The sequence below is a fragment of the Epinephelus moara genome, chromosome 14 (assembly GCF_006386435.1).
Source record: "Epinephelus moara isolate mb chromosome 14, YSFRI_EMoa_1.0, whole genome shotgun sequence".
NCBI lineage: Eukaryota > Metazoa > Chordata > Actinopteri > Perciformes > Serranidae > Epinephelus > Epinephelus moara.
In genome coordinates this window covers 26,636,806-26,662,779 of record NC_065519.1, presented here as the reverse complement: position 1 = coordinate 26,662,779, position 25,974 = coordinate 26,636,806, and the positions used below count along the sequence as shown (strand labels likewise).

Here is a 25,974-nt window from a genome sequence, read left to right as displayed (position 1 = left end):
TTCTTATTTTACATGTAGGGACGTTTATGGGCGTGTACCCCCACAGCTCTCAGGTGAGGTCAAGGCTTTATAAAAAGGTAGCGACCAGGTGCCAGATCATAAGCAGCAGGCATCCAAGAGACGCAGCACTGAAAAAAAAAATTTGCAAATAGGGTAAGGCGAAAACATCAAACGAGAGTGAATCTTGGGATTGGCTTTCCTGTTCTGGTTCAGTCTCACTGCTCTCAATGATGATAAATTTGCATATTATTTGTCAAACACTGTTTTAAACAACTGTGATGATTAGCAGCCTTTACCTTGCATTTTACACTGAGTACATCAGCCAGAGGTGTTTTCAGCACAAAGAAGAAAGAACCTTATTTTGGAAGCGAACAGTACGTTAGCCAACATTATGTCCTGTCCATTATTTAACCACATAGTTTGAACTATGCATGCCGGATGTTTTCAAGCTGTAACTAGTTCCTAAACATTGCTCATTAAAACAAGGTGAAGCAGTGGGAGCAGGTGTAACTGGAATCAGGCTCTTCACAACAGATGGCAGCAGGGTGTTGGGAAAGATGTTAGAAACAGAGATGCTACATGTTGCTTACCTTTAAAAACTCTTGCTGCAACGCAAGTTGAACTCTTTACTGTGTTGTTGTACTTTTATATGGTGACAATGTGATGAACTGCCAGTATAGCAGGTCTACAAGGAGAGAGTCTTTCCTACTCAGCTAATGGACTTCTTAATATTCTAAACCCTCCTTTCCATCAAGCAGTCCAGTTCAGTTCAGTTCAGTTTGTCACACATTAGAACTGTTATCTTTGCATTTCCTTTGTCAGAAGTTGTGGATGGTACCAATAGATCGGTTCCATACTGTACTATCCTGTTTTTTCGTCACCCCTCTGTTGAGGTACCTAGCACACCTACCTCCATTGATTGGTCAATAGAGAATCAACACTCTTGCTCAGACTAAAGTGGGCTGTAAACACTTTTTCTACAGTAGCAAGTTGTCTTTTCATTAGTAGTCAACAGTTTGCAGCTATAGATTGAGAAAAAATAATTTTATTCACTGTGCCGCCCAAAGGCTACTGCCAACAGCTACCCACAACTCTTAAAGTGGAATATTTTCTTGCATGTTGAGCTGAAGTGTGAATCAACACACATTAAATGTGAATATACCAACTCTGGGGTACACAGTAGGTCCATGGGTAGAGCAGGTGCCCCATGTACAAAGGCACTGTCCTTGCCACTGCGGATTCAGTTCTAGCCCCTCTCGCTCTGCCCTTCATGCTTAGTCTATCCTATCTAATAAAAGCATGACATATGTTTTAATGATGATTGGATCTTTTATACAAACTGCAAATATTCATTTTTTTTACTTGGACAAAAAATGTTTCTGAGTGTCAATCCGGTGCACTCCTGCAGCATTACACCCCTACTCTGCTCTAAACACTCCAGCCTGTTCTTTTATGTGCTGAAAATGGCGCACAACCCTGTTTCGTGGATGATCAACGAAGTGCTGACATTGTAAGTGAAAAGGAAATACAGCAACAGCTGGATGGAGCAGTGACACGGCTATTACAATCTGGTACAACCCCACCTACGTTTAAGATTACTGTCTGCAGTGAAAACCTAAAACAAATCGACAGCTTAGGTTCATGACTGTACGGATCGAAGGGTACTATACCGAAATTGTTCGGTGGAAACGCAGCTTAAGTACATAGTTAAAAATTGACAGAAAAATTTAAAGTTTGTTTGTTTGTATTTTAATTTACTGATGGTATTTCTTTGCAGGGGCTTTGTCTACGACAGCAGGAACAACCTTCAGATGAGGGGACTGGTCGTACTGCTGTTGTCGAAAGCCGCAGGGCCGGGCCACGCAGTCTCTGATCTCCTGGCTCAGGACATGGTCAGCGGCATCTACCCGAGGTAAATAACTTAATGTTACTAACACCAGGTTGGACTTTAAGGAAAAACAGTTTGCATTGTTTTGCATCGGATTGGTTGGAGTAACAAGATACTGAGTACAGACAGCTTTACCCATCACTGATTAGATCCATCAAAGTCCATCAAAGCATCAGCTATCCAGTAAGCTGTTCCTATGGCTTTGTTTTTGATTGTTTGCTGTTTTTCAAACTCCCTGACGTCTGCTTTACTCTCTATACCCTTCAGCATGTTCGACTTTACAGCTCTAAATGGTGCAAGTATCAACATCAACAGGATGCACTGATGAATCTTCCTCCTATGCAGGAAATTCCCTAAAGCCTGGCTTACTGTGAAAAATGTAATTGGTTGCTTTTGCATAAAACACATTGCAAAAATTGCCCTTTAGGATTTTTCTCAACAGTTAAATTGTGTCTAGCAACCTTAATCACAGTCATAGAGCATTTTAGGAAGTATGGCCATATCATACCAGTGCTAATTTCCACCAAGCAACTTATTTGGTTCAATACATTAAAACCAACCGACATCTTTCTGGCTTCCAAATATTTCCATTCTCACGTATGAGCTGCTTGGGAGAAAACAGTGGGCAGAAAACATGTGTAACATTGCATTGTAGGCCCATAAATGTGCATGGCAAGCAGACCAAGAAACGCAATGCCTCTTTTTTCCCTGTTACATGGCTGCTGAAGGATAAATAGTGAAATAAAATCCCAGTGTCAGGTAATTCTATCGTGTCCTCTGTGGTTATCGTCCATATCAATTCCTGTAAATGAAGCACTACATCATCTTGCAAATATGATGGAATGTGGGGGCAATACAGCCACAGTTACAAGATGGGATGGGTTTTTTATGTATTCTGTTATATTTAGTTTGTGGCTAATTGGAAAAAAATATTCAACAAAACCACCCTGCAGTTGCTGCTTTGTATTAAAATTGCCAAACAGTTACATAGTAAAGAGATATATTAGACTGAAACATGACCAAAAAGTCTTTGTAAAAGCAAACTTACTGAACAGTGTGTTAAATGGCGAAATGGCCCTACAGAAAGCAGAGACATTTGCATGTTAAAGAACATGGGCTCTATCTTACACACAACACAAAGCAGCTTATTAAAGAAGCAGACAGCGTAGCGCAACTGTCATTGCTAGTTTCAGACCAACACAGTTGTCATTTTCATGGCCAGCACCCACATGGAGTAAGTAGCAAATGTACTTGCACCCATCCATGTGCCCATGGGTGTGTAGGTCTTAAAATGAGGTGCAGTCAGGCGCACTGTTGGCACATTGCCATTGACCAACAAAAACTAGGACTTAAGTAAATGGTGTAGTATTTTACTGCTATTTAAAGGGCACATTATTCAGACAGTAAGATGCGCCTACAAAGGTGGGTTCACAACTTGCGTATGTTCTGCTTGTTACACACTTAATTATTATTAGTAATCATTAATGAGGAAATATTAAGGAGGAAAATGTTAATTACATTCTATGATGTGATCTTAGCAGAGAGCTGCTGTCAGACTCTAACTACAGTTTTTTGTTTTGCTGCTTAAATGTCCCCCAATATGTGCTGCAGTGACATTACTGCTCTTACTGCATTACTCTCAGCAGAAAACCGCTCGCTTCTCCAATTTGCAGAATCAGCCATGTAAACAGCAGTGCGCCAGGTGCAGGCACACCTGGCTTTTAAAGGGAATGGAAAATGACACTCTGATTGGTTGAATTCATGTTAAGCCCAAAACACTCCTATTAAGGGACTAAATATAGCCCCTTTGCCCCTTTGGTCTTACTTTGCGCTCAGATTAGATGCAGTTTAACCAGCTAAAGCGGTTGGACGCTATGTTTGGGCAGTATTTATCTATTTCATACCTTCTTACCTTCCTGAAGTTCCACGGGGGTACACAGTATATGATGGTGTTTGTGTGCGGCACTACCTAACCTGACCTCTGGTGGCATGTGATGTGCACTAAATACAATACAGCATCTCTGTATGAGTTTTATAGAAAGAGGAGCATCTGTGTTTTTGACTGGGATTTCTAAATACCCTTTCATACCGTAATACTGTTTATTGTTTGTTTACTGTTTAATGGATCCCCATTAGTTGTCACCATGGTGACGACTATTCTTTCTGGGGTCCCTAAACTGTGATACCACCCAAGTCTGTTCGACAGGCCTTAAATACACTTGCACCATGTACTGCAGACCATGCGCTATAGATGGTTTAAATAGAGCCCCAGATCTTAATTCTTGCTAGCTAAAATGCATTAGCCTGAAAGTGGTGTCCTTTTGTACAGACACTCATTGTCCCCAGAGGATGAATCCTACTGACTTTTACAGATCACTATTTTTATTCATCCAAGGATATACATCTACATTATGCATTGCCACAAAATTCTGTACATTCGTGTTCCACATAGGATGAATCCTAATGACTCAAGTGAACATTTGACTTTTGTCCGTCTTGACTACCATTGAATGTCTTACCATGTAATTTGGTATATATTCAGACTCTTTGTGACCCCTGATTGTTTGTCCCATACTTAAGTTTTTGACTAAACTGTTGCAAAAATGTTACTCCCATCAGCTAGTTTGCATGTAACATTTGTTCTTATTAGCAATAAATAGTGTGTGATTGTTTATTGTATTCTGACACTACTCTCTGGCTAATTATTACACAAAAAACAACTTTGGTTGTCAACTTTATGAAACGGTGTAGAGGTCTTAACAGTGAGCATTACAGCCTCTCAAAATGGCTCTCTAGTTTTGTTATGACATAAATCAAAGAAAATTGCTTGGAATAGATGTAACAAACCATAATATATAAATGTATTTATACATATTTAAATGTAGAGTGTTAAATGTGGTATTAATGTACTGCTGTTAAAATGCTTTAGGTAGCACCCCAAGGTCCTCCCTGGCTTTCTCACACACACATTGACTTCCAGCATGCAGCTCAGAACAGGGATGTGGGTGTGTGCCAAGTGGTTTCCAGAAGTGACTGCTGTGTTTGGCGTGGCTGAGCGCTGGGTGCCTGAAAGGCTTCTTTCTTACTGCTAGCTGGCACAAGGCACATGTGTGTAGTGGAGCCGTGTCTGTGCAGAAACATCCTAATATTAGAACTAATTGGAATAACCTGGGCGCCATGGAAGCGCTTGAGTCCGGTCCTTGTCAGGCTGCGAGGCCGAGCCATGTCTACAGGGTTGTGTCTCACTCCAGGACGAATTATTAGACACGCACCTCATGTCACACAGCCTGGCACTCGCATCACTATGACACTGGATCACCGAATCCAACATGCAGCATTCCCTCACTCATGTGTGATGGATAGTCAAAACCCAAACACACACATACACACACACTCACACACACAGCATGACTTGATCACCTCATTTGCACTATCTTGCTCTCTCTTTCTCTCCCCCCAGCAATCCCCCCACCTCTCCTGGGCTCATTAGCACCTCTGATGGAAGAGATGGTAGGATGGAGGGAGTCGGGGTGGGGCGGGTTTGGGGGGGGGTGATTGAAACCTCCGGGGGACGGTCTCCTCCCTCCTGACAGGCAGCATTTGTAAAACATTTCCCACTCTGCTGCCTGACACTGATGATTCACCAAAGCACCACCATGATAGATGGATAGATAGATAGATAGATAGATAGATAGATAGATAGATAGATAGATAGATAGATAGATAGGCAGGCACTCGCAGATAGTCCAACTTGTACCCACCACACCTCTTAATTTTTTGTGACAAATGAAAGCCATGCCACTGAACACATCACGCAGCCCGTGTGATGGACAGGCCACCTCTTTAAATCACACACAGGGATGCACTCACATCTGCAAGGCTGTATTTGATGGCGAGGCACACTGCAGAGGGAGGAAAATGGAACAGAACAGTCAGGACAAGGGGCGTGGTGAGGGGCGTTACACCTCAGCAAGATGGCATCGGTTGCTATGCAACTGGGCACCAAAGCTATTTATACACCGGCCCCCTTGTCCCCCTTTTTCCTCCCCAAGCTCCACTGCTACTGATCAGGACTGCTAGATTGGAGGCACAGCTTTGGGATGTGTATGCACCGGGGTTCAACTGATTTGGGTTTTTTTGGAGGAAGGTACCTGCCATTGTTGTGCCATTATTTAGTACTTTAAAATCAAGAATTCTAAGTAATTTCAAGGGTTGTGTGTTTCCTTATATTACTTTCCTGTTAGGGTGGGGTCCTTATACAGGTTGAGCATCATGGGACACTAAAATTATCCATTGAAGCCAAACCATTGGAATTATGATCACCCCATTTACCCTACAAATTAGGGTTTGGCGATGTTGATGTATATATACTGCAAGAGGATTTAGAATTGTCTTCCATAGCAGATTTTGCCATTCTGTTTATGCTGCCACAGCTATCCCTTTCAATATCTTTAGGTCTATTAGACCATTTTGAAGAATGTTGAAAATCAATGATTAGGACTGCTTTTTAGCAATATTATTTTTAGGATTTTTTCATTAGTGTAATAAAGTACCCTGATTTCTCATTTGGCTGATTAGCCAACAGCAGGCAGTCCCATCTGGTTCTTTTATCCATAAACATTCTTAGTTGCTATATTCATAAAATTTAGTATGTCACAGTATAATATATTGATATAATGGAGGATAGAGGATTGTATCCATATCAGCTACCACTTCTACGAAATAAAAATAATACACTGAAATTGTTACAGCCATTCATAAAAAAGAGAAGACTTTATATTCATAAAAAGATGGGAAGTCCATCAATTTCACATATTGGCTGTTTAAATGTGTTGGGGGGTACTAATGCATTTAAGAATAAAGTCAGATAAAAACTTGTGTTGCTCCAGAGGGAGCTGTATGAAGTCTGATCAGTTGCTTTAAGTGATGTCACCTGAGTCAGCATAGGTTGGGGCCATAGACAGTTTAAAAATAATGGATGTAGTCACCGTGACATCATCCATTGGTTTATGGACTCCTGCTTTGAAGCCCTGAATTTGGCATTTTGACTGTTGCATTTTGTTTTTTTGGAGTTAGATATGACCATATTTGGACTAGAGGGTGGAGCGTTGAAGGAGCGAGGAGGTGGATCTGACTCAGACTGTGGTGATGTCTTGCAGACAGCCTGTCATTCAAAGTTGCCACAAGGGATAGACCGATATGGATTTTTTAGGGCCGATGCCGATACCGATTTTTTTCCATCACCCTTAGCCGATGACCGATTATGGACTGCCGATTTTCTTGAGCCGATATTTGGGGCCGATACTGCTTTTGCTCCCTCAATTTACATAAAAAAAATGACACAATGATAACAAATATTACAGGTCTCAAGTTTAAAATAAGAAACATTTATTGAACAGTAAAAAATACTAAAACAAGATGGAAAGTTGAGGTAGAACAGGTAGAATATTATTATTATTATTATTATTATACATTCAAATAAAAAAAAGGAGTTCAGTGCTCTTAAATCTTCCAGTAATGTCTTTATAAAATAAACAAATATTTAAGCTGAAGCATAAATAAAACAACAACTACTGTACACAGCAGGATTCAACAGCTTTGTTCAACTTAACCACATACTTTGAAATGAAAAAAAGAGCCAGGGAAAAATAAATCCGCGAACCCACGCGCGTATCGGCCGATGCCGATACAAGTAAAAAACTCAAATATCGGCCCGATATATCGGCCAGCCAATGTATCGGTCTATCCTTAGTTGCCACGCACTTATGCATAACTTAAAGGCTTGATGCAGTGTAAACAGATGAGACAACAAAACCAAAACCATTTTTTGTACTAGGCTGTAAACATGTTTATTTCTGCTGTAAAGTTGGGGATTTTAACATGGGTGTCTAAGGCAGTGGTTCCCAACTGGTCCAGCCCTGGGGTCCAGATTTCTCCTTAGTCATTAGTTCGAGGTCCACACAGTTTAATATATTCAGCATCATACTTGCGTTTTGCCACGTCGTTGGGCCAGTTTGCTGTCTCTGTGAAGTAGCTGTCTGTTAGTCATTCGCTCTACAGCAGGAAACAGCACTTCAAAATAAAAGCTCAATGTTGGAAATTCACTGCACTTAAAAGTAAAGTGTGTTTTTTTGTTACAAAGACACCTTTATGACTTTAGACTACGAGTGTGAATCTGAAAAAAGTCTGAGGATGCGGATGTTTAAAAGAATTGAGCTTACCAGACCTGTAGCCCACTCCATATCTCTGCTTCTGGCTAGCAGCTCAAGGCTACATTACCCACTACTAGTGGCAAACCTGAATCTCGGACCAAACTTTTGGCTAATGAATTGCATTATGGGTAATGGGGGTGACAGTATCTCGGGTTCTGCCGCATTGATTTTGACCCATGTGTCCACCAAGATCCTAAAATGTTATAGGAGTGCAATGCTGAATCGAAGGAGCACTCTTTTATTGATATTTTGTAATATTTAATTTGTTGACGATAACTGGGTCTATAAGCAAAAGCATGAGCCGATGACACGTTTATCACATTTTATTTTTTAATTTATATTTTCTTGGATCAAGTTAAATAATGGAATAAACGGTCACTGTAAGCTTTGCCTCAGCTGGGAATACAATGTAAAATGTTATTTTTATGACCTGAAATCAGCCACAGCTCTTTATCATCCTCCCCTTGTTGTAACAATGAGTTCTCCTCTTGAAACCCGTCGAGCGTAGCCATCACTCCAAGGCACCTTGAGAACACGCGACTGTCAATCTGTTAATTTCCTCTTATTTAAACCCTGAACTTATTAACTCTCATTTGGGGCGACTGTGTTGTTTCTCTGCGTCACCGAGCTGAGAAACCAACCAGACAATGGATGTGATTGAGAAGCGAAATAGATGACATTATTGAATTTTAATCACATCTTTTCCACGCCGACGTCGAACACGGCAATTACCTGGCTACAAGACGCTCGTGTGTGTGTGTGAGTGTGTGCGTGTGTGAGTGTGTGTGTACAGGAAGGGGTTGGAGCGCAAGGCAGACGACTGGCTCATCAGGTTCTCACAGCGGCTGAAAGAAGGTCGTAAGTGGCTATCAGCGCACCCAACCCTGTCTGGATGGATCCCTCCTGTCGCAGCGTGGCGAGCTCCTTCCATATGGAGAGGGGCCTAATTATCCCCCACCAATGGCTGAATCAACATTTGATTATATCCTCCCTAAGGCTGCTCTGAAAGGCGCTATTCAAAGACCACTTTTATGTCTTTTCTCTCATAATCAAGAATGGCTGTTATTTGCTAATGATAAGTTTAATATCTTTTTTTAACACAACCCCCGACACGCTGTGCCGTAAGATGTCTGACATGTGCGCTGGTTTATGCCCTTGAGTACACTGATTTTGACTTGAAAGGTTTTTAAACTAAATTGTGGTTGTAGAGAAATCACTTATTTTTTTGAAGGTACACAGTAGTTTCGTCTTTTAAGTTGTCTAGTCAGTAAATGTTTCTGAAAGCAGTTGAATAAACTGTGATGATCATAACAGTCTTTGTTTATAGCGGTGCTGTATATTTTAGTCAAATAAAAAAACATGACTCTACAATGTGAATTTTGCCGTTTTATTGACTAAATAGATGTTTTCCTCTTTTGCTAGAAGGATGAAATGAAACCCACAAATCCTTTGTTTTGATTGATTGCTTTGTGGTCGGCACACCTGTACGTGCTGCTGTGAATGAGTTTTTAAACTTGTCAAACCTGCACATTTCACCAGCATAAAGACAATGAAAAGGTTTCTGTCAAAAAGCTCTCTAACTGTCAAGCCCCTGGAACGCCTCTCTTAAAAGCTGTTCACAAAAAAGCTGTGATTTATAAATGAAATCTTGTTTTTCTGTTTCATAGCCAGCGGAACTTGGCAGAAATCACTGAGTTGATCCACACGGCGTTCCTGGTGCATCGTGGGATAGTCGATCTAAAGGGGTGGACGGTTTCAGACGGCCCGTTGAAGGACATGGAGTTTGGGAATAAGATGGCTGTCCTGAGCGGCGACTTTCTTCTCGCAAACGCTTGTTCCGGACTCGCCCAACTAAATAACACTAAGGTACCCAGTGTGTCAGTAACAAACTGTAGCCCTGTGAAATATCTGACCTGACATCAGTGATATTAATGAGAAACACTGCAGTCTTAATATGAGCTCCCAGCGGCCCTTACAGCGCCACATATCAGTGTCGGTTTTCATCCCTACATCCAAAAATCTCACGTCTGCAACGATTGCAGAGTTCCCACTGATCATGGGGTGTATATATATATATATGGGAATATTTCACAAGATTCCTATGAGGTATATTTCACAGCAGAGTACCTGCAGTGCAAACATCCAATTTTTCCATTTAGTAGAAACATTAAATGGTGATCTGCAATATCTTCATGTTTTTATTTTGTCTTAACCACTGGTGTCGACTGCGCCTCAGTGTGATGTTTTCACATCGCACTTGCCAGAGATCCTTTTTCATTCAAACAGTGTAGCCCAGTGATCCCCAACCCAGGGGGGGTCCCAAAGGGGACAAGATAAATCTGAGGGCCTGCGAGATGATCAACAAGATTAGCCTGGTTCAAGACTTCTGAATTGCCACCCACAGATCAGATTTGTTCAGCAGCTCAGATAATGTTGTTGTCATCATTGACTGCTATTGCTCCCACTTACAGAAACAATTGACCAGTCAGAGTTTAGTTGGCCAGGGTAATAATGGGGATGTCATCTTCCTACATAGCAATGTAGCTCCGTAGCTGCTTTTTTTATGAGAAATAGCAACAGAAGAACTGCAGTGCGGATGTGTTTGACCCCCACTGATGGTGGTTTCTTCTAATTAGAGAAATGACCAATCTATCACAGCCTAATAGGTGGGATTTAGTATGGGGACGTCTTTTTCCTACATAGCCGCCTAGTTTAAGGCATGAAAAATAGAAAGAAAAAAAGATCGCAACAAGTGCAGGTAAGATTGACACAGCTGCATTATTTTTTGTAAGTCAGCCTCAAGAAATACCAATTCTTAAATCACCATATTGTTTTAAACAGAGTGAAAAACGTTAAAGGTACCCTGTGGAGGTTTTGACCACTAGTAGCACCACTGAGTATTGCTTTTACAAGTGGGTGTCAGTTTGGTTTGTATTGTGTACACGAGTAGGCAGTATTATACACATTTTATCCTCCACTCATTGACATCGGCAGTGGTTATGAGCCATCAAACGTAGCAATGCACCAACAAAAGCAGGAAAACTCTAGACTGCAAGCAAGTGAATGTGGATTGGTAGTAAATAAGCAGATACACCATACACACAAGAGGGCTGAATTGCTTCTTCTTTTAATTTAGTCTTCATTTGAAATGTTACAAACGGCAAGTTTCACCCATGGCTTCACCAGGTTTGGTGTCTGATGATGCCAAAGAGCCAAAGACTTAATGTAGACTGGACACCTTTAGGCTCACTGCTGCTAGCAACTGCGACCACAGCATCTGAGTCAACTGACACATCAGCGGGATAGATAGATCGGTCATTACTGATTGATCAAGGCAAAACAAAATAAATAACCTTCCCTTCCAACAAGAAATAATGTAATACCAACTCCAACTTTTCTCTAATCTTTGCTTTTTTTTTAAGTGAATGAAGTGTTTGGTTACGCTGCTTGCAAGCTGTGTTTAGGGAAGTGCTCGAAAGGGGCAGGTACTCACCGGTACGCAGTGCTGGCACTTGACGTTTTACTCTTTGGTGTATTGTGAGCAAATGTACAAATCCTAGGATAGTGAAGGAATGACCCGCCCTACGCTCCCTCTGATTGGCTAGTATTCATTGCCTTCATTGGTTGGGTTGCTCAGGGTTTATGCAAGAGGATTGGTATTGGTTAGGGTTTGGGTAAGAATGTCAGAGGCAGAGTAAGGTGGGCCATTCCTTCGCTGTCCTAGGATTCGCAAGTTTGCATACCGTGGCTTTTTCTTGGACATCTTACTCACAAGCTGACGGTACTTTTCCTGTCCTCGCCATGTCAGGTTCTCTTGGGGATTCATATTGGCCCTTAATAAACGGCATTACCCAGGGGGCACTGGACCAAGGACACACTACGTGATGCTCACCTGTTCTCGTTCTTGCCTGCCTGCTTCTAAGTAATGTTGCATTACAGTTATGTTGGCCTGGCTCCAAAAGCACAACACAAAGAGAACACAAACAGTGTCAGGAAACACAACAGAGCTTTGAAAGTCAAATCCTACATTACTAAATGCAGGCCGGGAACAGCGAGCTAACATTAGTGTCACTCCTACTGTAGCAGTGAAGAGCAGCTACTGCCACCACACCTGATCTTTAAAGTAACACTCCATTAGCAAACCAACTCATGAAATGACTTTTTTGGTACTTTTAGTCGACCCCCAATATTCCTAAGCAATGGTTTTAGGTGCCATAACTTCAGTAGACATTGCTTGGGTAGGGTAAGAGGTCAGAAAATGTGGTTATTAATGATGGAGGTTGCACTGCAAGGTCTTTTTGGATGTCATGTTATGGTACTTTCTGTATCATTCTGACACTCACTATCCAGGTCATCTTTAGCATGGGTTCACACTGGCAGTATAAAACACATCACTCCTCCAAAACCTTCTCAGTCATGGGTCTTTACAGCAACCCATTGTACAGAATATGGTCCAGAGACACCATAGATATGGAAACTATGGGAATCCTTCTTATTGAGTTTTCAGCTTTAGACGTGTGTGTGGTGGTGGTCTTGTAAGTGCACCACAGATCATATCTGACAGTAGCCTGGTAACCCCTCGCTGACAGATGCTGTCACCACGCTACTCTGTCAGAATGCGGTTGCCTGAGCGGATCAAAATAACCGTCTCTCTCCCCCCCGTGCCATCAGCCAGACCAGCCCTTATCACCTTCCCTGCCGCTTCTTATTCAGCAAACACAGTCTGGGTTTATGTCTGCTCTATGGCAGCAAAGAGACACCCTCCCAAAATATGATGTAAGTGGTATCCATGGTGCTTCTTGTTTGGGAAACACAGCATGAGTTACAAGGAACCAACATTTCCATTATAAATTAATGATAATTCTAAAGGTGTGGCATTTCCCTCAAAGTGCTGATTGGCTTTCATTAGGATTTGTCACTGCAACAGAACTGTGGGAGATAATTGTGAGTCTTTGGCTAAGCTACAAATTACAGTAATGGAATTGATATTGTTGTTTCCTTGGAAGATGGGGAAAACACACTGAGAATGAAATGATGGCAGATCTGTTGATGACTTGAGCTAATGATGATTTAATCACATTAAGTGGGCATTTACACCAAGCAAGTTGGCAACGGTTGAATTGAAAATCTGGAGCATCTGTCCCTTTAGTGTGGTTCATTGTCAAGGTGAGAGCAATGCCACTCAGACCCATGTGGCACCAAATTACCACACAGCAATGTTTGAAACTATCAGTCTAAACAAACCTGCAGTGCTGTTTTTATAAGGAGTGTGACTGTAATCTGAAGCAACCACAGGAAACGTCCCCAAAGTGGAAGTTTTTAAGGGTAATAAGGAGATGGACATTCGATAGCCAGCAGTTACTCATGTTTGAAAAGGTTAGCAAAACAAAACGAACCGAGGGCAAACCACAGTATGCACTGATGCTCAAATTCAGCTTTTGTGAGGCTGTTCCTCACTGATTTATGAACAGAGGGGGAAATTAGATTACTGTAAATGGGAATAAAAAGTCCATCATCTGAATTACAGGAATGGGAATTGTTTTGACCAAAGGTTTTTTTTTTTTTACTCTGGGGTTGATATCCTCCCAAAAATGTGTTCACTTCACCTCCTATTTGTGAGTTCATGCTGACTTTTGTCCATGATTTCTAACTGAACCTAAACAAAATATGTCACAGTTAAATTTCTTGTGGTGTGAGTGAAAGAAGATCTATAGATGTGACGTTAAAAGATTCACACAGCATTATCAACCTTTGTGTCTGTCTACAGAAGCATTGGATAGATCATACAGACAATAACTAGCATGGAAATTAAAACTTAGCTCTGCTGGGAGCTATCAATTTGAGTCAGAGGGGTACAACAAATTTTAAAAAGAATGGTTAAAAATATTAAAAGCAGATCCTGAGATATCCTGACTTAAAGTCAAATACCTTTGTGTACATACCACTGAAGGCCTGACCTGGGCGCTGCATACTGAGTCAGTGGCGAGAAAGGCAAAGCGAAAACTGCTTTACCTCAGATGCCTGAGAAAATTCCTGGTATCCTCTTGAATTCAGTAAACTTTGTACATCTGCACCATTGAGAGCTTCCTGACAGGGAACATCATTGCCTGGTCCAGAAATATCACTGAACAGGAGCACAAGGCCCTGCAAAGAATGGTTTATTCAGCTATAGACACTGCTCTACCCGGCATAAAAGATGTTTACACCAGGTGCTGCAAAAATAAGGCCAGGACAATCATTAAAGATCCAAACCACCCAGATTGCAGCCCTTTCTCCCTGTTGTGGTCGGGAGGAAGGTACTGAATACACCAGACCAGCACTGAGAGGCTCAGGAAGAGCTTCTACCCTCAGGCCACAAGATCTTAAATGAAGACAACCTTAGAATGCCCAGTCATACCGGGGTTGGAAATTAGCAACAACCACCATCCAAATGCTGGCTGCTAGATTTGTATCATTCACTAGCCACAAAATCAGTGGACTCAGTGACGTGGACTAAAAAATTAATTTCCAACCCTGAATCACACATAAATTCATTATTACATTTTTTTAATACACACACTGAAGAAACTGATAGGATTACATTTTCCCAGAATTGTATCTTCTATGATTTCATGAGACACATAGATAGATTGATTAACTCCCTGAATGCAAACTCATTTTAAACCCCACACCTCCAGTTTGTAAAAATAACCCAGATTACATCATCAGGATTATTTTTCATTAAATTCCAGAGCCACGTGAGACAATCTTTCATCAATATACAACATGTTTACAGGCTGAACAGTACTCCTTGTGATTTTTATTGTGTTTGTTTTAATCTTTATTAAGCCAGGAAGGTCCCATTGAGATACAAGATTTCTTCTTCCAGGGAGTCGTGGTCAAGATGACAGCACAATCAGCATTATCAGTTTCACTAATGATGAGTAAATTTAACTGCACGTGTAAAATTGGAGGAGCGCTCTTTTAAACGCTGCATCCAACCTGCTTTAGCTCCTCACGATGCAAAAATCCATATAAATAGACAGATGCAGTTTTAAACTTGGAAATACCCTGAGGCAACAAAGGCTGTAAACGGTTTCTTTTTCACTCATTAAAATCTGGTAATAGTCTGATGTTTATAATTCTCTATCAGCCCCAAAGTGTGTTAAACTGAGTGCAGTTAAAAAAAAAAAAACGGTCTTTCTGCTAAACAGATTGTCTCCTTTCCTGAAGCTCGTGTGTGGTCATCGTCCCACATCTTTTTAATACACAGGGTGACAGATGAGTCGTTCTTGCAGCTTTCGAAGTTTTTCTCATAAACCAGGCTTTTTTTTTTTCGTTTAAGGCAGTGAGAGCGATGGAGATTATGTGTCGTGGCCTTGAGAGGAAACCTATGCCGCTACTTGTATAAACTGTAAAGCAATCTCACCGTGGGGCTCCGGTTTCTCCCCCCTCGCAGACCTGTCGGCAAAACACGATCTGGCTGGATTTGGGAATGGAGTAAGGGGGAGGCAGGGAGAGAGCTTATCTGATACTTTCCAAAAAAAGACCCCCACTGGCCCCCACTTCCCAAGGCAGGCAGAGACACCACATCTGGTAATACTGTAGGCACATTGTCCTTCCAGGTCTGTGGGCGAAGCTCGGGTTTCCTCAATATTTTCCCCTGGTGGATTCAGTTACCCAAAGGGCACTGCGAGGCTGACGGAGCAGCCAGCGTCACCAGACTTTTCTGATGAACCAAGGATGTCTGGGATGAGCTGAAGGAGCTCTAAATTTAACCTCATTCATCTGAACTGTACAGGCGTGGCCTGCACTCCTCTGTCCACACTGTTCTGTGGCTGTGAATGAAGGACGAAGAGATCGACTAAAGATTTTTACTCATTCATTAGGTCCAGACTTTGAGTAATAATTTGAAAAGATGCAGCCTCTGTGGTGGTGCTTGATAAGGGGCTGGTAGGGTTTTGTAGTCATGCATGCCCCCTGTAAGAGGAAATGGGCAACTGCAGTCTTTAACAAACTACTCAGACTTCAACAAGGCAGCATGTGAAAATTTGTAGCTTCTTTCTTAAGTTGTTCATTTTTTAAAGTTTTTTTTTCAAGGTAGAAAGGCACATTCTCTAATGTCAGCTTCCCAAAAGCAACACATTTTCCTTGCTCAGTATATTTATTAACTTGTACTGGAAAGAGTCTATAGCTTTGTGATAAAGGAAGTGGTTCTCTCTCTCAGTTTTCTGTGCCTCTTCTGCAGAAAAGCACCAATGTATAGATGCTGTACGTATGGATACCTAATCTGCCCTGCTCAAAGGAACAAAGTGAAATAAATCTTCGAATAATTTGTGGGGAAAAAGGAGAGCAAAGAGGACCCCAAAGTCAGATCATCCCTCCAAAACCTTGTTAACCCCTCTGCTCTCTGGACACAGTCTTATTTGGTCTCACCATCTGCCTTTTAGCTCCATTTCAGCCCCTCAGACCGGACAGACACCTGATCCGTCTCCATCGACTGGCCTTCTCTCGAAACACAAAGTATAATGAATGACGGCGAGCCTGCTTCTGCTTTATGAAAATCAACAGGAGCTCCCCTATGGCCCGATAATGAGCAGCTGAGTTTGCAGCAGTTCACCTGGTTTCCAACCCTCATCTCACCTCTGATTTATTCACTGAAGCAGCTGTTCAGACGAGAGCGCTGTTAGCTCGCGCTTCAATCAGGGGAAAATTGTGGTTTTTAATTACAAATGTCACGGATGAACCGAGTAGCGTGTCAGTTTTGATCGACCTCATTTACATCTACATTTTAGGGGTTTAATCGATGCTGTTAGCCAGAGTGATTTATAATGAGGGAGTAGGTTATCGGTTCAGTGCCTGAGTCCAAGGACACTTGGCTGTTGATGGACATGTTGACGGTTGTGCGGATCAAACCCATTATTTAGCTTTGTCTTACATATAACAGAGGATGGTGTTTAAATGGATTTTTAATGTTTTGATAATGCTTGCAGACTTAAATTTTAACCCAAATGTCTCATGTTTTTTTTATTTGTTTGGCAGGTTGTTGAACTGATGTCGAGTGCCATTGGTGATGTGGTTCAAGGAATCTACAATGAGAATTCCAGTAATACTGAGGTAAAGCATCTAGTCTCCTTCTATAGTCCAACTCTGATGTATGGCAGTGGAGTTAAATAATATGATGTGTGTTTATGTAAGGGAAAAAAGCCTGAATACATCATGTACAACAACAAAAAATCAGGAAATTGTCCATTTATATACTATGTATATGAGTCAGTTGGAATACAGTGATACAAAAATGAACGTCTTTGTAAATCAATCTAATTTTACATTTCATACGTCATGTTAATTTTAAGGACTTTACTTATAAGATAAAATAGTCCCCAACATATGCACTTTTTTACTGCAGTTAGAATAAACTACCTGCAAGAAACTACCTGCTGTTGTAGGAAATTGCTGAGCCTTTTAAAAAATGACAGTAGGGGCCCTATTTAAACAATCCGTAGCGCATGGTCGAAAGTGCATGGAGCAAGTGCATTCAGGGCATGTCCAGCTCCACACTTGCTAGTTAAACAGCACATAATCTGGGCCCAAAGTAAGGTGCAAGAGGCAAAGGAGCTGTATTTAGTCCCTTAATTAATCATATGTCTGTTTTTGACTTAATATGAATTCAACCAATCAGAGCGTCATCTTCCATTCCCTTTAAAAGCAGCGGAGTGCCACATACAGGTTTGAGACTGGCACATTAATTGTTGGGTGTTGTCCTTCCATTAACTATAACAAAAATACTCAATAACACCAACATTATCCTTTAACACGTACAAGAAACAATGGTGCAGCAGTTCACTGTTTCCAGTATTTATTGAATTGGCCCAGGTTGGCAGGGAATCAGATAATCAGGAAGTTGGTTCTAGTTGTGTACAGAAGAGAAGTTACTGCTTTGTGAATCGTTCTGAAGCTAGGCACTTCTAGCTGCTATTAATAGGATGAAAAAAAAAAACACATCTCGATGAATTATGAATAAGAAAGAAAGAAGAGTCTTTCTGAAACTGACCACAGAGCTGTCAGCTACCAGTGAGCAAAAGTTTCCCTTAATTTTACTGAGCTTTTTAGGTTCTGCAGCAGTTTACAGCAAGTTGATTTTTACAGTGATGCGTGAAGGTCACCATGTACCCCAGACAAAGTTTCAGTTCTGACCTCTGCTGTTGTCTGTTTATTCGAAAAAATGCGTGGGGATTAATTAACGTGTAATGATGGAGATTATAAATGAACTCTTTTCTCCATTATCAAGTCTATATTAATAACTGAAGAACTTGTGTGAAACACTGTGTTGAATTGCTGTTAATCTGGTGCACGAAATAAAGAAAAAGGGTTGTTTTGATTTGACAACTTACAAAGAAAAAGGGTTGTTTTGATTGAGTTTTGCTGTGCTCTGCGGGAACTTTGAAGCTGTACAGTAGAAGCAGTGAGAGCTCAAGCCCGCGGCGTCTCTGCCTCTATTTGCTCTGCAGGAAAATAGTCTCACTGATGGCATCGATGTGGCGGCGTGGGAGGAGCAGACGTTCCTGTCCCACGGGGCACTGCTGGCCAAGAGCTGTCAAGCTGCGATGGAGCTCGCCAAACACGACAAGGAGTCCCAAAGATGGGCCTTTAAGTACGGCAAGCACCTATCACTGGGCCACAAGGTAAGTCTAAATCTGAGCGTCCCACCCAGCAAATACCAGTGACGTTGGTCTTTGGAGGACAAATCAATAAGGGTCAGCTGCCACACCAGTGGGCTACTTTTCAGATAATCACAGTTGAGTTCCTTGGCTTAAAGGCACTGGAAATGTATTTCTCTGTCAGTTTCTGAATAAGAGTGATGGAGACCATATGAACACACAATATTTTCTAAGTAAGTACATCTTATATTTGGGCCAACGTGGTACTGAAGATTTGAAACCAATGACTGTATATAAGGATTGGCAGTATGACAGCTAACTGAGAGTGAAGCCAAAACGTCTTGACCCCCCTCTCCATGTTAGCGGATGGCACATGAACCAAACAAAAAAATGAAAGTGTAAATCACTTTTTTGCTTTTCATAACGTTTGTCTTAGGCAGAAAGAGCTGGCACAGTGCTGGGGAGCACTTCATCCCAGCACTTCATAAAAAAAGTGCTCCCAGCATGTGGTTTTTGTTTCTATGACAACAATATCTTGACATTAACGTTACGTCTATATAGGGTTGACCTCACAGCTAACAGCAAACTTACAAAGCATTCTGTGATAAAAGCACAACCCTCACAGCAACATTGAGTGTCCAGCTGATCTGCTTCCTTTAAATGGGCTTTTCTGTTTCTGCTTCTGATATAGCATATCACTCGGGATAGGCAACAAGGGGCGATAGTGACTTACACCCGCGCCTTTCCAAAAACATTTAAAGAATTTCAACTTAAAAAACTTGATGCAGCCTTTGATAAAAGATGCCGGATGCAGTACCTTTTCTTTAGGCCACAGCATGCAGCCACATACGCTCTCTTCTCATTGAGATCAATTGAAAAAAGACCCTGGCATAGTTTTTATCACACTGATGTATGTTCAAGTGTTAATTTTTCTGATAAATTTGGTTTTAACTAGTTATTTGATGTTATAAAATGTCATGATTGACAGCTGTGCGTGGCAATCTGTGTGCTCACAATCAGTGGCGCTGTTTGCGACTGGGTCGAACAGGTGTATGGGTGGGAACCCCATACCGCAGCTCCACCCCCAGATCACTACTGCACAGACTCTGGCTCCAAATGATGTCATCAGTGCAACATGTTGGCGCCCAGATGCGGGATATTTTGGCTTCATTTTTTTTATATATAGGAGAAAGTGGAGATGTTTCATCCATCTTAATATGCAGTCTTTATTTGAAACCAAGGTTTCAGAGGCTTTAATATTGTGTTTGTCCCTCAATACTCCTCATTTTGTAACTGCAATCAACTCAAATCAATGTAAAGGAATGAATCTGCTTCAAACAGGCTGCTGATTGGCTGCTTGTTCCACTGATCTGCAGAAAGCAGCTGTATTCAATCATTTTCTCTTCTATGTGGGTGGATAGGTGGCCTTATTTTACTTTATCAGTATCAGTATGTATTTTTAACAACAGCCTCGCACTGTAACAGATTTGATGCAAAAAATAATGTTCAAAGGGGGCAGCACTAAGAAAAAGCAGATGAAATATGTTGACTGGTAAAAACTGACAGCTTTATAATAAGTAATTATTCCTTTATAGATGGAGCAGTGTCCTACCAGTACATGAAATTTAAGTGTCTTATTTTTCTCAAACCAGAAACAAACGTACATATGGAATGTTAGTAGTATACCAGATAATTCATATGCTCAAATATTTTTAAGGTTCAGGGGCTTAATCTTATTGGTGCTAGCCCAAATGTAATATAATAGTCCCACTCACAGTGCTGTGTTAGTACGTCCTCTCCTGCTGTGGCTCCCTGTAGCTGCCTGTCTGCAGGCCTCAGTGGCTGCAGGGAGTCTCAGCATGGGAGCAAACCAAAATGAGGTCTTTGAAGGACAACCATTCTCATCAGGCTAGCTGTGTCTCTCACCAGACTGTTCATCATGCTGCTCATTAACAGGGGCAGTCAGAGTGTGGGTAGACGCAGCGCACGCTCACCTGTTCATGCTTTCACCACTGGGTTGGTTTAATTGCTGCCTTAAGGTTACAAAGTAGCCTCAGCCTGATTGTTGCCTGACTGACAAATGTTCTCTTTCTTCTGTAGCTGAACTCTGACCTGCAGCCGTTTGTGAAGAGCAGCATGGGAGAGCCTGCGTCGTTCAGTTTGAGCGCCGCCCCAGTGGTTTTCCATCGTCAGATTGTTGGCCAGGAAAGATGGCGTCAGCAGCTGCAGCAGGTATGAATCGTCCATAACACTAATACAGCAGCTAGATTCATTTTGTTTTGTTTTCAGTCACTGGTGGCAATGTTACACGCACATAATGAACAGGTATCATAGGTAAAGTGTAACAACTTAAAGGGACAGTTCATCCCAAAATAAAAAATACATATTTTTCCTCTTACCTTTAGTGCTGTTTATCAGTCTAGATTATTTTGGTGTGAGTTGCTGAGTCTTGGAGATATCAGCGGTACAAATGTCTGCCTTCTCTCCAGTATAGTGGAACTAGATGGCGCTCGGCTTGTGGTGCTCACAGCGCCAAAAAAATACATTTCAAAAACTCAATAGCAATGTTTCTTTTCAGAAATCATGACCGGGTAACTTTAGATATTCAACAGACGGATCTGTTCATTTACTTAAAATGTGGAGAGTTTTTTTGCCATGCTGTCAGTGGCACCACAAGGGCTGTTCACCACTTTAGTCCAGACTGAAATATCTCAACAATTAATGGATGAATGCTTGTGAAATTGGTGCATTCATGTTCTCCAGAGGATGAAACCTGCTTACTTTGGTAGTCCCCTGACTTTTCCTCCAGCACCAGTAGTAGTTTAGTACCAGTACTTTGCTCGAGAATGGCTGTCGTTTTTCTAGTGGTAACCTGTGAGAGGATAGTTGAATTAGAAACAGGCCACCATCAAGATGCTGCACCAAGTAGGGGCGGCAGTAGCTCAGTCCATACGGACTTAGGTTGGGAGCCTGTTCAAGTCCCCGTCTGGACCAAAATATGGAGTGTGGACTGGTGGCTGGAGAGGTGCCAGTTCACCTCCTGGGCACTGCCGAGGTGCCCCTGAGCAAGGCACCGAACCCCCCAACCGCTCGGAGCGCCTGTCATGGGCAGCCCACTCTGACATCTCTCCACTTAGTGCATGTATAGGTCCAGTTTGTGCATGTGTGTGTTCGGACCTGTGTGTAATTGACAAACAGAGTGAAAAACTGATTTTCCCCTCGAGGATTAATAAAGTATATTAAAAAAAAAAAAGTACCAGTCAATACCACTGAATTTATGCATTTATTTATTTAATCTGACTTGCACTTCTCTTTTTTCTTCATTTATTAAAGCTTTTCATCTTGAAGAAAATAGTTATTTGCATTTTTGTGTCACACTGTAGCAGCAGGATTTAAAAAAAAAAAAGAGTTCTTGACGATGCTCAGAAGGAGGAAATAAGGCCTCTATCATGTCTACTTAAAGCACTTAAAAGGTTTGGTGTGGTGATGTGAACAGAGCTCTTTACAATATTCAGAACTCATATGAACTTCGAACAATGTCCAGAATCAGGTTTCCCTTTCACACGTGTAGCACACTACAGGAGATAGTTTGTGTCAGAGGCGTTTTCACTTACTCAATCTAGTATAGGCCAGGGGTGGCACCTGGGTACAGCATACAGGACACAGGACATGACATGGATTACACCGCAGTCATGTAGCTAGTTCATAATTTGGTAAATGACGAGTCTCTTGCTGCTCCCTTAATTTGTCTGATGATTTTGGCTTTGTTCCTTAGCAAGAGAAGTTCCCATCTCTCGTCATCTCTGTGGACATTTTACCTTCTTCTTCACCCTGGGGCGTCCCCCCCCCCCCCGTTTCGCACAAGCGTCATGGTAGAAACATTATCAACACGCCCACGTGCACAGTCTCTATCTGAAATTACACAGACTTTTCAATAGGGAGTTGGCAGGGTAAAGTCCGTTTAATGTCCAGTCCACCTGATTTGGACATTGGCGTACTCACATCCAGTTCTTCCAGATAATGTGTAGATAATTTCCATATTATAATCCATGTGTTAAAGGGGCTTATGATTCATAGATTATTTCCATATGGCTCTCAACATGGAGGTAGTTGAGCCAATGGCTAGCAGCTTATGGTGTTCACAGTGCAAAACAGCAACAGTGCTGACAGAGCTAATGGTGTTAACTGGGGAGGAACCGGGTGGGCGTTACTCTTCCGCGACAACGCTGCCCCCCGTATCAGTGGTAACTACCATATGAGCACAGTGTGGAGCAGCAGCGAGGAGCTAGCCTGTGGGATACACACACAGGGGCTCACATGAAATAAAATACACACATGGCTGAACCACAACAATAAACAGAGAAGTTCAGATTACAACACACACAAAGGGTACATTACTTCATTCTCTGCTCAGCATGACATTTCTTCACTATATCTTAATATAGCAAGTAGTTGTTTGCTGCAATATGAGTGTTCTGAATATTATATATAGCTCCTTAAGTTCTTCAGTTTTATCAAATTGTACCTTTTTAAAAGTCAATAAAGAGTTGTTAATTATAATGTGAAGGCAAGCTTGGAAACCTGTGTAATGTAACTGATAATTATTCTCTATTCTCTGCAAGGCAAAAACACTGAGAAACCAACTGGATTATTCAAAGGTAAGCCCACTGGTTCATATATTCCTCTATACAGAATCTGCCTCTTCAGTGTGCTGTGAACTTCACAATGTTACACAAATGCTAATTCCAATGCAGCACCTTCTGTTTCCTTTGCATTGCATTTCAGAAAGATAGCTCCATTTTTCATTGTTTTATCTTAATGTATTCACTTGTTTATGTACTGGCACAGCATCTGACAGAGCCATCAAAGAGAAACAGGACGTCTTCTCACTGTAACCTATATCAAAGTTGAGAAATGAGCTTTCCAAAGTCAACGTGCGAGGGAAGAGGGGGGCCGATCGGGGTGCAAGAAGAGACCGAAGCTACAGAGGAGGGGTCTGATGGTGTTGTGGGGGTTATCCAGTCCCGTCTGAAACCAGAGCAGGAAGGATTAGTTACGAAGGCCTATTTGCGGAGGAGACACTGAGGCTCTGAGACAGTGGCATTGTGAGAGAATCTCCTTCAGCAGACCTGTCGAAAAAAGGGGACACGGGGAGAAGTTTGAAGGGAAGGAGATATTAGGGGACACGAGGAGGAAAGCTGAGAGCGGGGAAAGAGGGAGGGATGAAATTTTGGGGAGGAAAAAGAAAGACCTTGGACCCTCTTGCATAAAACTTTGCTTTGATTCAGCACAAAGATGGGAACACATAATTAGAGGAACTTTGTGTACATTTCTGGCATCTAGAAATTGTCTACATGATTTAGCATGCGCTTTCATCCCATTAACTCTGATAAATAACCATAAATGTTTACAGAAACTCCCATTTCATACTGTTTTGCATTCAGTCTGTTGGTCTTTCATTCCCAATTAGAAAACATCCCCCCAAAAACACTTTTTAGCAAACAAATTTGCCAGCTGTAAAATTGATCATTTGGGGAGAAGGAGAACCCAGATTGGGTGGAAGTGAATATTATTTAAAGGCATATTTTGGACAAATAATGTAAGAAAATCACACACAACACGCTTTTGCTTGAAGTCAGCGGCTTCGACACATAATAAGTCAGTGAGTAAAAGAAGTTTAAACTATCAAATCAAATGATCAATCTTTTTTTTTTTTATTGTACATATCAATTTTTACGTCTCCACATTGGCAATAGCCGGGGCCGGAGGCATTATGTTTTCGGGTTGTCTGTCTTTCCACATATCCATCCCATTCTTGTTAATGCAACATCTCAAGTACACCTTGAGGGAAGTTAATCAAATTTGGCACAAACGCCCACGTGGCCTCAGCAATGAACTGGTCATATTCTAGTGGTCAAAGGTCAGAAGTCAAGGCCACTGTGACCTCGTCTGTCTCATTCTTGCAAGCGCCAATATCTCAAACACCTTGAAGGAATTTTGTTTTTTTATTTGGCACAAACTTTCACTCGGACTCAACAATGAACTGATTAGAATTTGGTGGTCAAAGGGCAAAGGTCAAGTTCACTGTGGCCTGACAGAACATGTTTTTGGCCATAACTCAAGAATTCATATGCCAATCATGATAAAAGTTCACACAAATGTTCAATAGGATATAAGGATCTAGTGGTAATATTTTATATCCAAAAGGTCAAAGGTCGACCTCACTGTGACATCATGTTTTGCAAAAACACCTTTCTGGCCATTACTCAGCGTCATAACTTATGAACAGAAGGGGAGACATTTGGTCAGATACTGAATTGGTTACCTTAATCTTGGGTGTCCACCTTGAAATTGTGCTGATTGTATAGATCTTCTGTGCTGCCAGGGGTGAAGATATGTGGAAAGATTTCACAGACATGGATGAGAGGCATACAACCACTAGGCAATAATTCTAGTTAATTTTACATTTTAAGTTCATCTCAAGTGTAGGGAAAGATGTTACATTTTTATAATTTTTAATGATCTCGATCCTATTTTGTTGATCAATGTCGTAATTAGAGTACTTACTAAAGCTCAAATTACACAAGATGAGGGTTTTACCTAAAAAGACAACGAATCCAGTGAAAGTACACGTAGAAAGAACAGGATGTCTCATTGACTTGTGAGGTTAACCAACATGCAAACAGAGGAGAACAGAGGCTACTGAGAGGAGGGAACATTAAGTTAATGTAAAACAAAACAAAGTTCACAAATGAGATGGTTTGAAATGATGGGGAAAAAGAATCTTTTTTTCAAATTAAATAAGCAGCGAGGATGATGCCGAGTTCAACACCTGCAGTTTTTTTTAAGAGAAGAAAGGCCTACGGGGATTTCCACCTCCAGAATTCATGAGGTAAAACGCCCTCAGCAAAAAGATGTCCCAACACACCAGCAGTAAGACACAGGGAGACGCCCAAATTCACTCAGCCTGAATACTTAAGCTGCTGGTCGGGGCTGATCTGACTTGATGTTTTCCACTTCTCCGTGTATGAAATGCATATGTTGTGTGTGTAAGTCTGAGGCTTTGTATATACAGGCATGTAGACCTGTCTTATTGAGATCAAATTTTATTTTTTAACTACATTTAATAACAAACATTCAAATAATTCACAAATGTATGCAGTCACACTGAAACATAAAGAACATACAAGTCTACACGAACACTGGCCATGCACCAGCCCTGTGATCTGGTACC

General features: G+C 41.5%; 1 protein-coding gene across 1 annotated transcript in view; it reads left to right on the top strand.

The window, feature by feature from the left end:
* pdss2 (prenyl (decaprenyl) diphosphate synthase, subunit 2) overlaps window positions 1-25,974 on the top strand; it is a 36,684-nt gene that overhangs the window by 9,906 nt on the left and 804 nt on the right. The window contains exons 2-7 of the mRNA XM_050061293.1: window positions 1,778-1,912; window positions 9,768-9,966; window positions 17,122-17,196; window positions 18,591-18,764; window positions 20,841-20,972; window positions 23,363-23,398. Coding sequence (XP_049917250.1) covers window positions 1,778-1,912; window positions 9,768-9,966; window positions 17,122-17,196; window positions 18,591-18,764; window positions 20,841-20,972; window positions 23,363-23,398 — 751 coding nt within the window. The remainder of the gene's footprint in view (window positions 1-1,777; window positions 1,913-9,767; window positions 9,967-17,121; window positions 17,197-18,590; window positions 18,765-20,840; window positions 20,973-23,362; window positions 23,399-25,974) is intronic.